Raw genomic sequence first — 14,397 nt, 5'->3', positions numbered from 1 at the left:
CCGTGTGACTACCATTACATGCATGTCACTCTCTATAATGATCTTTAATTACAGTAAATTTAATAATTGTCAGTTTATTATCTCAATGGTGTATGCCATAACCATTTATTGTAAATGTTTTTGTACAAATAACTATTGTCTATTGTCTATATATTTTTTTTTTTTTTAGATATTCCTATAACTACAGATATACTGATGCTTACGGGGATATAATTCAGACTATAATTATAATAATAATCAAAGATGTGATCTATTTATCTGGAATAAAAACACGAAATCCAATTTTTAATTCATATACAAGGTGTTAGAAATAAGTTAAAGGGAAATATGCAAGAATGAAACAATATGAGTAATACAATTTCATATTAATTAATGATGTGATTTTCAATTATGACTACGGGTTATACATGTGTTTTAGTTAGAGTATTGCTAAAAATTTGTCATGCTATTGAGTTTTGTTAGTTTTCAACATACAGTATAAATAAAGCTATGGATGTTAGTAAAAAACACATACATTAAACACATAGATACAGTTGGCAGGTAGGAGTCATAATTGTAAATTTAACACGAATATTCCTCCAACGAAGGAGTACCTCATAATGTATTATTCTTTGTCAGCTTGGAATGGCTATCATATTAATAAAATGACATACAGACACACGGAGGAGTCATTTTAACTGTAAAACGAATATTGCACGAGAAACTCACTTTAAATGATAAAACGTAAGTGTATTGAATCTACGTTTAAAACAACAACCAGTTCCTGTGATTGGTGTCTTTAATTAAGTTTCTTATGATTTTAAAGATAAACTTTGAGGACCAAATCAAGCACCAACAGCCTTCTTTGTTGCACATGACAAATATCATTCTTTATATTCAGTTCTTTTGGTTTTATTTTAGGACTTTTCTGTTTTGATGATGAAATGATATTTTGTTGTCATGTACCTCTTCATATCTTTGCGCAAATTCATTTTTATAACATTTTTTACGACAAAGAAACAATTCAATTCTTAATTCAAAGTCCATATCTACAACACTTATTTTGCTTTTCCAGGTGGACTCTTATTTATCTATGAGTTAATTTACAAAATTGAGTATAATTAACAAAAGAAGAATTCTTTCTTGCTCTAACGCACGCTGTTCCTACAACTGTCACGGAATAGAGTTCCTTCATAATGTAAGTTCCAAATGGAAAAAAATATTCTGGAATATTACTTCCACCGGAATAAATATTACAGTAGATGTTCCTAACTGAATACATAGTATGGAATATTTGTTTCATCAGGTACAGGTATTATGACATTGTTTATAATAAAGTTTCCACTGGAACTTCTGTTAGGTGGAACAAATATACGTTGACACAGCCCCTATGATTTAAAAACAGAACTTCTTCGAAATTTCTTCTGCAAAACAAAAGAAAATGTTAACAAACACTAACCACTAGTAAAACTAATTCAGTATATGTTTTCCTTTATGTTCTTATAGCTCTTGGTCATATGCTTAGTAATATCTAGTATATTTGAAGATTAAAACAACAAAGCTATATAAAAAAAACGTACGTCCAACGTTACATTTTTTATCAACTGTTTTTACTCTTATGTATAGTGATCCTATTTCTCTGATCTTCCCGTAACTTGACAGAAGCAATGCAGTGTGGCAGTTCTTGGTTGATTTAAAGTCGTTCTTTCGTCGAATTTCGTTTGACTCGGTGCATGGTTTCATATTAAGCTGGAATAAGAAAAATGTCTAATGACGTTTTTCGTTGAATTAACGGCTAAAAGGTAGTTTTATAAGTAGACATAACTAAAAATGCCTAAAAATGTGAGATATTTATAACATTTACCGAAAGAACACACATTTGCCTCATTGTCCGTGAGTTCAAAAATTGTAGATTCTATAAAACCATCTCTACACAATCGTTTTTCAAGCGGTAGCCATTTTGTCCAAGTTGATATTTCATTTGTCCCAGCAATTAATGCGGGTTTGTTACCTGATATTTCAATAAGTAATTTATAATTTACCAAAACAAAAGTTAGATACACGAAAAGAACATAAAGTCTAGATTCTTTTTTATTAACTGCATTTTTGGGTCTTACAGGAACAAAATGCTACGAAACATTAGATAACAACTCAGCCGCATTATAATAGTTTAATTTGTACACATATAGTCGGTTAATAAAGAGCTCACCAGAGCTCATGTTTTCACTGTTATCATGTATAAAAAATGAATATATATGCCGACTCTAAATAAAATTTACTTACTTACTTATTTACATTCATACAGCGTCTAGAACATGAAGATCTCTTTATTTTTGCACCTAAACAATGTCTACAAAACATATACTTAAGTCTTCATTTTTTACTTACAGAGACGTACAAGAACAAACACATTTACTAGAGGTCAACCTTATTAATAGGATGTACGAGGTAGATGATTTAGTCCCAATTAATGATACTCAACAGGGACAAATAAGAACAGATGATTTAGTCACAACTAATGGTACTCAACAGGGACAAATAAGAACAGAGGATTTAGTCACAATTAATGGTACTCAACAGGGACAAATAAGAACAGAGGATTTAGTCACAATCAATGGTACTCAACAGGGACAAATAAGAACAGATGATTTAGTCACAATTAATGGTACTCAACAGGGACAAATAAGAACAGAGGATTTAGTCACAATTAATGGTACTCAACAGGGACAAATAAGAACAGAGGATGGTAATAGGCTTCATAAATGTGATGTTTGTGCTCGAGAATTTAGTCACAGTGGCTACTTACAGAGACACATGAAAACACATACTGATGGAAAACGTCACAAATGTGATTTTTGTCATAGAGAATTTTTTCGAGGTTATAACCTAAAAATAAACGAGAGAACACATACTGGAGATAAACCTCATGATTGTGATGTATGTGGTAGAGGTTTTAGTCGGCTTAGTAGTTTGCAGAGACACATGAGAACACACACAGGCGACAAACCTTATGACTGTGGTGTATGTGGTAAAGGATTTAGTGAGCAAGGTTATTTAAAGACTCACATGAGAATACATAAGAGTGATATACACGAGAGAATACATACTAAAGATAAACCTCATGATTGTGATGTATGTGGTAAAGGGTTTAGCCGACTCAGTCATTTACGTAGACACATGAGAACACATACAGGCGACAAACCTCATGGCTGTGATGTATGTGGTAAAGGATTTATTGAGCAAGGTAATTTAATGACTCACATGAGAACACATAAGGGTGATAAACTCTATGACTGTGATGTATGTGGTAAAAGGTTTAAGCATGGTAATGACGTGAAGAGACACATGATAACACACACTGGCGAAAAACGTCATAAATGTGATGTATGTGAGAAAGGGTTTAATACGTCTAGTAATTTACAGCGACACATGAGAACACATACAGGTGACAAACCTTATGACTGTGATGTATGTGGTAAAGGATTTAGTGCGCAAGATAATTTAAAGACACACATGAGAATACATAAAGGGTGATAAACCTTATGACTGTGATGTATGTGGTAAAAGGTTTAGTGCGGCTGGTGACGTAAAGAGACACATGGTAACACACACTGGCGAAAAACTTCATAAATGTGATGTATGTGGTAAAGGGTTTGGTCATCATTATACTTTACTGAGACACGCCAGAACCCATTCAGGTGCTTCACTTCATTATTGTGATATATGTGGTAAAGGATTGAGAAGCCATCATAATTTACAAAGACACATGATAATACATACAGGTGATAAACCTTATGACTGTGATGTATGTGGTAAAGGATTTAGTGTGCAAGGTAATTTAAAGACTCACAAGAGAATACATACAGGTGATAATCCTTATGACTGTGATGTATGTGGTAAAGTTTTTAGTCGGCCTGACATTTTACAGGTTCACATGAGAACACATACAGTTGATGATAATACTGATAAACCACGTGACTGGGATTTATAAGGTTAACTCTACGTTATTCACAAATTCACACAAGCGATAGCCTTTCAAAAAGTGCTATATTCGACTCTTAGCTGATGAAAATGGAAAAAAAATCTAATCGCTAAAATAGAGACGACAAATCCGACACTCTACGGGATTGAAGAACATTTACTAGGTTTGGATTGTCCTAACCAATCAATAAATTTTGATTATGCACGTCTTGTGATATCTTCCAATCAGGTCGCAAGAAAAATTCACTTCCTAAGTGTCCATCGTTCAATTCTTAATATCGACTCCTAGGAGTCAAAAATGAGAACACATACATACGATTAAACCTCCTGACTGTGATGTATGTGGTAAAGGATTTATTGAAAGTGGTGAATTAACTTTAAAAGAGACATATTAGAATAACTACTGGTGACATTCGGCTATCCTCGGTAAAATCCGCTACTCTCCGGCTTCTATCTTAGATGAGGGTACGGAATCGGCCGAGTTGAGATGAATGCTACTAGGGATAAATTACAAAGACAGGATTTTTTTCATCTGAAGACATAAGACTTTTTAATATATTCATCCATTAAAGATTGTGTTATTGTAAGAGCATAAATATATATACTGAAGATGCATTTGGTTAAGAGTCCAGTAAGAGAGTAAGAGTTGTAATTAAAATAATGTAATCTTTATTGCAAAACTACACCCATGAGGGTCAAGCAATACCATCAAACAATAATTTTATACTATACAATGCAATACAATAAAATACAATGTAATACAATGAAATACAAAATAATACAATACAATTTATAGAATAATAGAACATTAGAGTTCAATTATAAATGTATGTAAAAAAACAACACCATCATAACCTTGCCCGACACGGCCGTCTGACTCCCCCAGTTCTAAAGACTCGGTTTAATGAAGACTCCAATATGACAAACAAGATCAGGGATGGGGTTTAGAATGTGTTTAAGTTTATTGAATGCATCAAGATGTTGAAATAATGGTACATAGTCTGTTAGATAAGCAAACAGATTAGAACGCAAAGATATGTTAATGTCACAATACAAAAAGAAATGAAATTTATCATCTAGGACTTCACATTTTTTACATAATCTTTGTGCTCTTGGAATGTTTCTGTACCTTCCTAATTCAATGTCTAGGGAATGATCACTTAGTCTAAATTTAGAGAGTAACTGCCTATGTATAAAATTATTGCAATTTAAATATTCATCCGACTGACAATTATTTTTTAATTTCCCATAAAGACAAAGTTTGGATGAGGAATCCATTTTTGAAAGTATAATTAAAGTATTTTTTTCATATTCCTCTGAAACACACTGTTTTATATTACATTTTAACATGTTTTTTGATTGTTTAAAAGGTACATTATTATTAGAGTAATTTTCTGGTTTTATTTTCATTTCTTTAAAATTTTTATCTGCAAATGAGTACCAAGAATAAATTCCTTCTGAATGTAAATTTATGTTTGTTTGTAGAGATTCTTTAACCAGGGGATTTATATCATTACACTTTATTCTATAAAAATACTTGAGTGTTTGAGTTTTTATATATAGGAGTCCAAAGTAAATCTACCTAGTTCTGATCTAGCACCTATGTTAGTGGCTGTCTTTCTCAGTCCTAATACTGCTTTACAAAATTTAGAATGAACCTTTTCAAAGGGATATTTTTCTGCTAATGCAAGAGTATCACAAAATGTATTATTTACTGCATTTTGTGATACTCTTGCATTAGCAGAAAAATATCCCTTTGAAAAGGTTCATTCTAAATTTTGTAATTAAAATAGACTTACGAGAACACATACTAATTATAAATGTCATAATTTTTATATCGTGTGTTAAATATTTTTGAGGACATAGTACTGCAACTGACATCGAAAAAGACGCTTAGTTAACGAGTTTAATGGTCCGGAATAACATACGACTGCAAATTGTTTTAAATGATAGAATTATATCTATATTTTAATTTCCGTCGGGTCGTAAAAAGTTTCTATGGTCACATTTTTGTATTTTATTCCTTTAATGGGGTACCTCTCAATTTACGGTTTTGGGTAGTTACCTTAAAATCCAAACATATTTTTTTTGGTTAAATTTCCCGCTATTTTCGTAAATATTTTCTATGCACATATCATTAAGGATCATCGGAATAATGAAGACAGAAATGTAATACCATATCAAAGTAAGACTTTCAAACATGAAGTTGGCTGTTTTTTTAGATAGAAATTTAACGCGTTTTTCTTTGAAAACGAGAACACATATGAATCAAAAACTGTATTCGACATTTGAGATGACAAAAGATATCATTGCGATACTGCATGCAAATTTTGTTGAGCAAATTCCAAACTATTTTGTCAAAAACTCTGAAATAAAAACATCATTTGTACCTTTTTTAATTACGGAAATTTCCTATCCGTCAATCAGCCTCACCATTTATTTTTTCCTTCACAATCAATTTGATAGTTTCGATGTGATTATGTAGATTTTGTAAGAGACGTTAATTTATTTTTGAGTGATTTGAATATGTATAGTATTTCTTTCGTGTATTTTCTGTAAATAAGTTATATTTTTGTTAATAAAATTTTGACTTTTTATAAAAGTTAACCAAATCCTTCGGATTAGATTTTTTTCCGGATAATGACAATAGTTGATATTGTGTGAAAATAAATTGTATGTCAATTAGGTTTTATGTTCAAGATTATCTTTGAGTTGGAGGAGACACTTTTTGTACACAATATATGGATTATCAAACGATTCTGTTAAAATGAGATCCACTTCCTTGCAACAAAAATATTAAATTTGTAGAGGAACACATAAGCTGCATTTCTTAATTATAAGTAATTTTGATATGCAAGATGGTTTATAAGAACCTGTATGTATGTTCTTCTCGTATGGTTCTAATTATGTCCATTGTGGTGTGCATTTCTTACTTGGAACACTAGTCAAGGATCATCCCAGTATTATTAGTGAAAGATTCACTATACATGTTTGACAGTGTTTCTTAAATGTCTAATAGTTAAAAGTGATGATAATACCTGGCATGCACATGGGGCTAGATGTCAGAGCAAGAAAGTACACTTCTGTTTTATCTCACATATATTTTAATTCCAATCTAATTAGAATATTGATCTCTGATTACGTTATACTACATATATGTAGTATAACGTAATCAGAGATCAATATTTTAATTAGATTGTTTTAATTCTTCTCCCTTCTCCCACCCCTCTTCTCCTTTCTCATACCCCCGTTCTCCTTTCTCCCATTAAAATGAAACATCTCCTTTTGAGATAAATTAAAAAAAAATCTCCTTTCTCCAACTTTTTCTCCTTTCTCCCAGCCTTCCTCTCCTTTCTCCTACCCCCTTTCTCCCTGTCTCCCTTACCCCTGTCATCTTCTCATATTCCAGGTAGCAATGTTTGGTATATTACAATGTACTTTTTTTATTTGGCTATCTAGATGCAAAGTATTTGTTTCAAATTCATCTAAAATAATTTAATTCACGTGTATCTTAAACTATTCATGCTCAGTGGATGCTGCTTCAATGATTCCTGGTGATGACAATTTCAATAATCTTACCTTAGTTGTTTATATTAAGAAGAATGCATTGGCATAACAATGAACTGAGCTTAATGCAAAGCACTTTAATAATACACTTAGACAGAGAGCTCAATCCAGTGATATACCTCTTGAACACCAAAGAAAAACATGCCTAACTGCACGGATCGCAGGTCCTGAAAATAGACATGTATGATGTAAATTAATTACATAATATGTAAATGAAATGTCTATGTACATGTATATAAAACTCAAATATATACAGTTTACACGATTACACAAGGGTGGTGTGGACGAATGGACTACATCTAGACATAAGGTCTATGCAATTTTGATAAATATAAAGATAAAGGAAGATGTGGTGTGAGTGCCAATGAGACAACTCTCCATCCAAATAACAATTTAAAAAGTAAACCATTAAAGGTTAAAGTACGGCCTTCAACACGGAGCCTTGGCTCACACCGAACAACAAGCTATAAAGGGCCCCAAAAATTACTAGTGTAAAACCATTCAAACGGGGAAACCAACGGTCTAATCTATATAAACAAAACGAGAAACGAGAAACACGTATATATTACATAAACAAACGACAACTATTGTACATCAGATTCCTGACTTAGGACAGGTGCAAACATTTGCAGCGGGATTAAACGTTTTAATGGATCCAAACCTTCTCCCTCTTTCTGAAACAATAGCATAACATCACAACATAGAAAAACATACGATAAAATATCAATTGGCAGACTTAACTCAATAAAAAAACGTATGATTACACAATGAACGAATAAATTTGATCTGCGATATCTGAATACAAATGCACAGTTAATTAAATATTAGAGACAAACATTCATGACCAAAACGCTAACAAACAAATTCAAACACAGGACAAAACTGAGAAATATTTAACCAATCAAAGTTCACTTTAGAAAAAAAACCGTTTTTTTATAATCTTGAAGTTTTTACAAATGTTGTAAGAATAAGTGAAAAATTGAAGATATTACAAATAATCAAAGCTGGTGTACAGACAAGATCCATATAAATAGAAAAAATAACAAAAAAGCATTATAAAACAGTATCAACAGGTCGAATTAACAAGAAAATACGATTTGAGAGTACTCGCAGTTACTGACATATACTGTGAAATATATTCAGAGATCTAATTACAATATTGGTACGATAACCCTTACTTATAAGTTTGTTTAAAGGTTCGATGAGTTTACAAGGATCACATAGTGATTTCCTCGCTTTAAGTACAATATTACCATAAAATTTAGGATGTGAAATACCATTTTTAATAAGCTTTCTACAGGTATAGCCAAATTTACTAATCAAATCTTTGTATCTATGAAAGAATTTAGTAAAAGTTTTAAGTAATTTATGGTATCGAAATCCCTGACACAACAATTTACCAGTGATGCATTCATTACGTTCGTTAAAATCTATGACATCAGAACACACACGGGCAAACCGAACGAGTTGCGATATATAAACACCGTATGATGGAACCAAAGGCACATCGCCGTCTAAAAAAGGAAAATTAACAAAAGGAAATGAAAAATCGTCTCTTTTGTCGTAAATTTTAGTGTGAAGTTTCCCGTTTGAAATTGAAATGTCTAAATCTAGAAAAGGACAACTGCTGCTGTTTATGTTAGATTTAGTTAAAGTAAGTTCGTTTGGGTAAATTTCTGAAGTATATTTAGAGAACTCTGGATTATTCAACGAAAAAATATCATCCAGATAACGGTAGGTATTTTTGAATGTATCAACCAAATGTAACAATGATGGGTCTTTACTGAGTTTGGTCATAAACTGAGATTCATAGCAATATAGAAATAAATCTGCTATTAAAGGGGCACCGTTGGTGCCCATAGGAATACATACTACCTGACGATACACTTTATCGCCGAAACGTACATAAATGTTATCAAGCAGAAAGTTTAAAGCTTCAATCATATCCTCACATTTCCAGTAAGTGTATCTAGCATACTTTCCTTTTTCGTTACAGAAAAAGGCCTTAAACGAGTTACAGCAAATAAAATTACAATGAGATTTTTCGAAAAACCATTTTATCAAACACAAAAACTTTTTTTTTATATTAAGATTGTGTGGAAGTGTAGTTTACAGAGAAGAAAAATCATAACTGTCAACAGAATTGTAAGGACCATTGAAAGCATGTATTTTATCTAAAACCTCTAAAGAATTTTTTACACTCCAAAAATAATTAATACCATTATTTTCATAAGCTTTATTACAAAAGTTAATAACCAGTTCTTTGATAGTAGTAAGGGAGGTGGTTAGAAGCAATGATAGATTAGTAGTAGAACACTTACTCGAAGCGGAGATGAAACGGAATTTAAATGTTTTTTTGTGTAATTTCGGTAACCAGTACATGGTAGGGACTTTTAAATGTTCGGAAGATGCTTTAAGCGGGGCAGTGGCAGTGGTATGCTTGTTAACGATTTGACTCTCTGTGGTGCATGTATATACACGAGGCTGGTGTGGACACACTTGCGTGGATGCACAAAAAATCTAGATATATGAAGATAGAGAGAGAGAGAGGTATTGATGATTTTATACAGAGTTTTATGTATTTTACTCTCGAAAAAAAGACATTCAAATGAAATGGATGTATCAGACATGTCAGATGCAGAAGCTAATCTATTTAACTCTCCCAGTTTTCTTTTATAGAGTCAAAGTCTGGTGACAGTACTCATGTACAACTAAAATTATGCCTAGTAAAAATGTAGTAATTCATCTGATTCAACAAATGCAAGTACTGTGAAATGTTTCAAAACAGCCTATAAATTGTGAAGTAATTGCAGGTCTCCCCATTTATGTAAGGTATAACAAATTGACAAATAATTAGATGACCATTAGTGCCGCTTGAAAGCAAGGTGTTGCAGAAAAAAATAAGATAGCTTACAAATTGAAAAATAATAAGATAACCGTTAGTCCAAAGGAACGTGTCACAGGAAAAAAGTAAGATAGCCTTAATTCAACATGGTCAAGACGTCATAATTATTTGGCTTAGATGACCATTCGATAATATGGGGGACCAGAAGTAATATTTTCCAAATTGAATATTCATTTTCATCTGTTATGCTTATTTTATTCAGTGGACATGTGGATATGATATTCATTTTCAAAATCATCCTCCGGAAAAATCAAAAGATCTTAATATCCTCTTGCACACCGTTTTTGTTGCTCTTTAGAACATATATAAGTTAATTATTTCAAGTTTAGCTTCTACATACCCCTTATCCATGTTATCTGGGATCTGGGAAATATCCTACTAAAGTGAGAATTTCTTCTTACAATCGACAGAGATTTTTGTTTGGGGGTCAAAGTTTTGAAACTAATATGTGTAAAGGGTAAGAAGGGGGGGGGGGGGGGTCATTATGTGTGAAAAAATGAACATTTTCAGCTGATAAACAATGACCGTACCTTAAGGGGGCCTCTACTTAGTGAGAATTTTTGATATGTATACTATTTTTTTAGTTTATTATTTTGTTCATGAACATTGATGAGGGTTTGGATGGGGTTAAATGATTAAAGAATAATGAAGATTACAGAATAACGGCCAAAAAAAAATGAAGATTCGAGAAAAAGGGGGTTAATTTGTTAAATAGTAGAGAAAAAAGTGGTTAATTTTTTCCATGAGTAGAGAAAAAAGGGGTGAAAATTAAATGTTTACAGATAAACACCCCCCCCCCCCCCCCATCCAGACCCTCATTGATGGTGAGTTAACTCTAGATACACACATGTTTTTATAGTCTCTTTTTTCTGTGTGACTACCTCTACATGCATGTCACTCTCATTTAATGATCTTTAATTACAGTAAATCTAATGATTGCCAGTTTATTATCTCAATGGTGTATGCGTGTATGCCATAACCATTGTAAATGTTTTTGTACAAATAATTATTGTCTATTGTCTATAGATATTTTTTTAAATATTCCTATAGCTTCAGATATAATGCTTACGGGGATATAATTCAGACTATAATTATAATAATAATCAAAGATGTGATCTATTTATCTGGAATAAAAACACGATATCCAATTTTTAATTCATATACAAGGTGTGAAAAATAAGTTAAAGGGAAATATGCAAGAATGAAACAATATGAGTAATACAATTTCATATTAATTAATGATGTGATTTTCAATTATGACTACGGGTTATACATGTGTTTTAGTTAGAGTATTGCTAAAAATTTGTCATGCTATTGAGTTTTGTTAGTTTTCAACATACAGTATAAATAAAGCTATGGATGTTAGTAAAAAACACATTCAACAAACACATAGATACAGTTGGCAGGTAGGAGTCATAATTGTAAATTTAACACGAATATTCCTCCAACGAAGGAGTACCTCATAATGTATTATTCTTTGTCAGCTTGGAATGGCTATCATATTAATAAAATGACACACAGACACACGGAGGAGTCATTTTAACTGTAAAACGAATATTGCACGAGAAACTCACTTTAAATGATAAAACGTAAGTGTATTGAATCTACGTTTAAAACAACAACCAGTTCCTGTGATTGGTGTCTTTAATTAAGACTTAAATGTTTTTCTTATGATTTTAAAGATAAACTTTGAGGACCAAATCAAGCACCAACAGCCTTCTTTGTTGCACATGACAAATATCATTCTTTATATTCAGTTCTTTTGGTTTTATTTTAGGACTTTTCTGTTTTGATGATGAAATGATATTTTGTTGTCATGTACCTCTTCATATCTTTGCGCAAATTCATTGTTATAACATTTTTTACGACAAAGAAACAATTCAATTCTTAATTCTAAGTCCATATCTACAACACTTATTTTGCTTTTCCAGGTCAGGTGGACTCTTATTTATCTATGAGTTAATTTACAAAATTGAGTATAATTAACAAAAGAAGAATTCTTTCTTGCTCTAACGCACGCTGTTCCTACAACTGTCACGGAATAGAGTTCCTTCATAAAGTAAGTTCCAAATGGAAAAAAAATATTCTGGAATATTACTTCCACCGGAATAAATATTACAGTAGATGTTCCTAACTGAATACATAGTATGGAATATTTGTTTCATCAGGTACAGGTATTATGACATTGTTTATAATAAAGTTTCCACTGGAACTTCTGTTAGGTGGAACAAATATACGTTGACACAGCCCCTATGATTTAAAAACAGAACTTCTTCGAAATTTCCTCTGCAAAACAAAAGAAAATGTTAACAAACACTAACCACTAGTAAAACTAATTCAGTATATGTTTTCCTTTATGTTCTTATAGCTCTTGGTCATATGCTTAATAATATCTAGTATATTTGAAGATTAAAACAACAAAGCTTTATAAAAAAAAACGTACGTCCAACGTTACATTTTTTATCAACTGTTTTTACTCTTATGTATAGTGATCCTATTTCTCTGATCTTCCCGTAACTTAACAGAAGCAATGCAGTGTGGCAGTTCTTGGTTGATTTAAAGTCGTTCTTTCGTCGAATTTCGTTTGACTCGGTGCATGGTTTCATATTAAGCTGGAATAAGAAAAATGTCTAATGACGTTTTTCGTTGATTTAACGGCTAAAAGGTAGTTTTATAAGTAGACATAACTAAAAATGCCTAAAAATGTGAGATATTTATAACATTTACCGAAAGAACACACATTTGCCTCATTGTCCGTGAGTTCAAAAATTGTAGATTCTATAAAACCATCTCTACACAATCGTTTTTCAAGCGGTAGCCATTTTGTCCAAGTTGATATTTCATTTGTCCAAGCAATTAATGCGGGTTTGTTACCTGATATTTCAATAAGTAATTTATAATTTACCAAAACAAAAGTTAGATACACGAAAAGAACATAAAGTCTAGATTCTTTTTTATTAACTGCATTTTTGGGTCTTACAGGAACAAAATGCTACGAAACATTAGATAACAACTCAGCCGCATTATAATAGTTTAATTTGTACACATATAGTCGGTTAATAAAGAGCTCACCAGAGCTCATGTTTTCACTGTTATCATGTATAAAAAATGAATATATATGCCGACTCTAAATAAAATTTACTTACTTACTTATTTACATTCATACAGCGTCTAGAACATGAAGATCTCTTTATTTTTGCACCTAAACAATGTCTACAAAACATATACTTAAGTCTTCATTTTTTACTTACAGAGACGTACAAGAACAAACACATTTACTAGAGGTCAACCTTATTAATAGGATGTACGAGGTAGATGATTTAGTCCCAATTAATGATACTCAACAGGGACAAATAAGAACAGATGATTTAGTCACAACTAATGGTACTCAACAGGGACAAATAAGAACAGAGGATTTAGTCACAATTAATGGTACTCAACAGGGACAAATAAGAACAGAGGATTTAGTCACAATCAATGGTACTCAACAGGGACAAATAAGAACAGATGATTTAGTCACAATTAATGGTACTCAACAGGGACAAATAAGAACAGAGGATTTAGTCACAATTAATGGTACTCAACAGGGACAAATAAGAACAGAGGATGGTAATAGGCTTCATAAATGTGATGTTTGTGCTCGAGAATTTAGTCACAGTGGCTACTTACAGAGACACATGAAAACACATACTGATGGAAAACGTCACAAATGTGATTTTTGTCATAGAGAATTTTTTCGAGGTTATAACCTAAAAATACACGAGAGAACACATACTAAAGATAAACCTCATGATTGTGATGTATGTGGAAAAGGGTTTAGCCGACTCAGTCATTTACGTAGACACATGAGAACACATACAGGCGACAAACCTCATGGCTGTGATGTATGTGGTAGAGGTTTTAGTCGGCTTAGTAGTTTGCAGAGACACATGAGAACACACACAGGCGACAAACCTTATGACTGT

General features: G+C 32.0%; 3 protein-coding genes across 3 annotated transcripts; all 3 read left to right on the top strand.

The window, feature by feature from the left end:
- The first annotated feature begins 495 nt into the window (after positions 1-495).
- LOC134700862 (zinc finger protein 239-like) lies at positions 496-4,760 on the top strand. Its single transcript, XM_063562020.1, has 2 exons — positions 496-540; positions 2,370-4,760. Exon 2 carries the CDS (start codon positions 2,419-2,421, stop codon positions 3,511-3,513), a length of 1,095 nt encoding a protein of 364 aa, XP_063418090.1. The 5' UTR covers positions 496-540; positions 2,370-2,418; the 3' UTR covers positions 3,514-4,760.
- Positions 3,578-3,970, top strand: LOC134700879 (zinc finger protein 506-like). The gene has a single exon (XM_063562032.1). It carries the CDS (start codon positions 3,578-3,580, stop codon positions 3,968-3,970), a length of 393 nt encoding a protein of 130 aa, XP_063418102.1.
- A 7,066-nt stretch (positions 4,761-11,826) lies between the features above and the next one.
- LOC134700878 (zinc finger protein with KRAB and SCAN domains 3-like) lies at positions 11,827-14,393 on the top strand. The gene is made up of 3 exons (XM_063562031.1): positions 11,827-11,838; positions 13,686-14,323; positions 14,356-14,393. Exons 2-3 carry the CDS (start codon positions 13,735-13,737, stop codon positions 14,391-14,393), a joined length of 627 nt encoding a protein of 208 aa, XP_063418101.1. The 5' UTR covers positions 11,827-11,838; positions 13,686-13,734.
- The last annotated feature ends 4 nt before the right edge of the window (positions 14,394-14,397 follow it).

This window comes from Mytilus trossulus, unplaced genomic scaffold (genome assembly GCF_036588685.1).
Source record: "Mytilus trossulus isolate FHL-02 unplaced genomic scaffold, PNRI_Mtr1.1.1.hap1 h1tg000187l__unscaffolded, whole genome shotgun sequence".
Classification (NCBI taxonomy): domain Eukaryota; kingdom Metazoa; phylum Mollusca; class Bivalvia; order Mytilida; family Mytilidae; genus Mytilus; species Mytilus trossulus.
The sequence above is the reverse complement of the archived record's forward strand: the minus strand, read 5'-3'. Positions and strand labels throughout refer to the sequence as shown.

Bases quoted from the DNA above. Each gene is read 5' to 3' on its own strand.
- LOC134700878 (XM_063562031.1), top strand. From the start codon at position 13,735: ATGTACGAGGTAGATGATTTAGTCCCAATTAATGATACTCAACAGGGA. The intron at 14,324-14,355 runs GTAGAGGTTTTA...AGTAGTTTGCAG, and splicing joins TCATGGCTGTGATGTATGTG to AGACACATGAGAACACACAC.
- LOC134700862 (XM_063562020.1), top strand. From the start codon at position 2,419: ATGTACGAGGTAGATGATTTAGTCCCAATTAATGATACTCAACAGGGA.
- LOC134700879 (XM_063562032.1), top strand. From the start codon at position 3,578: ATGGTAACACACACTGGCGAAAAACTTCATAAATGTGATGTATGTGGT.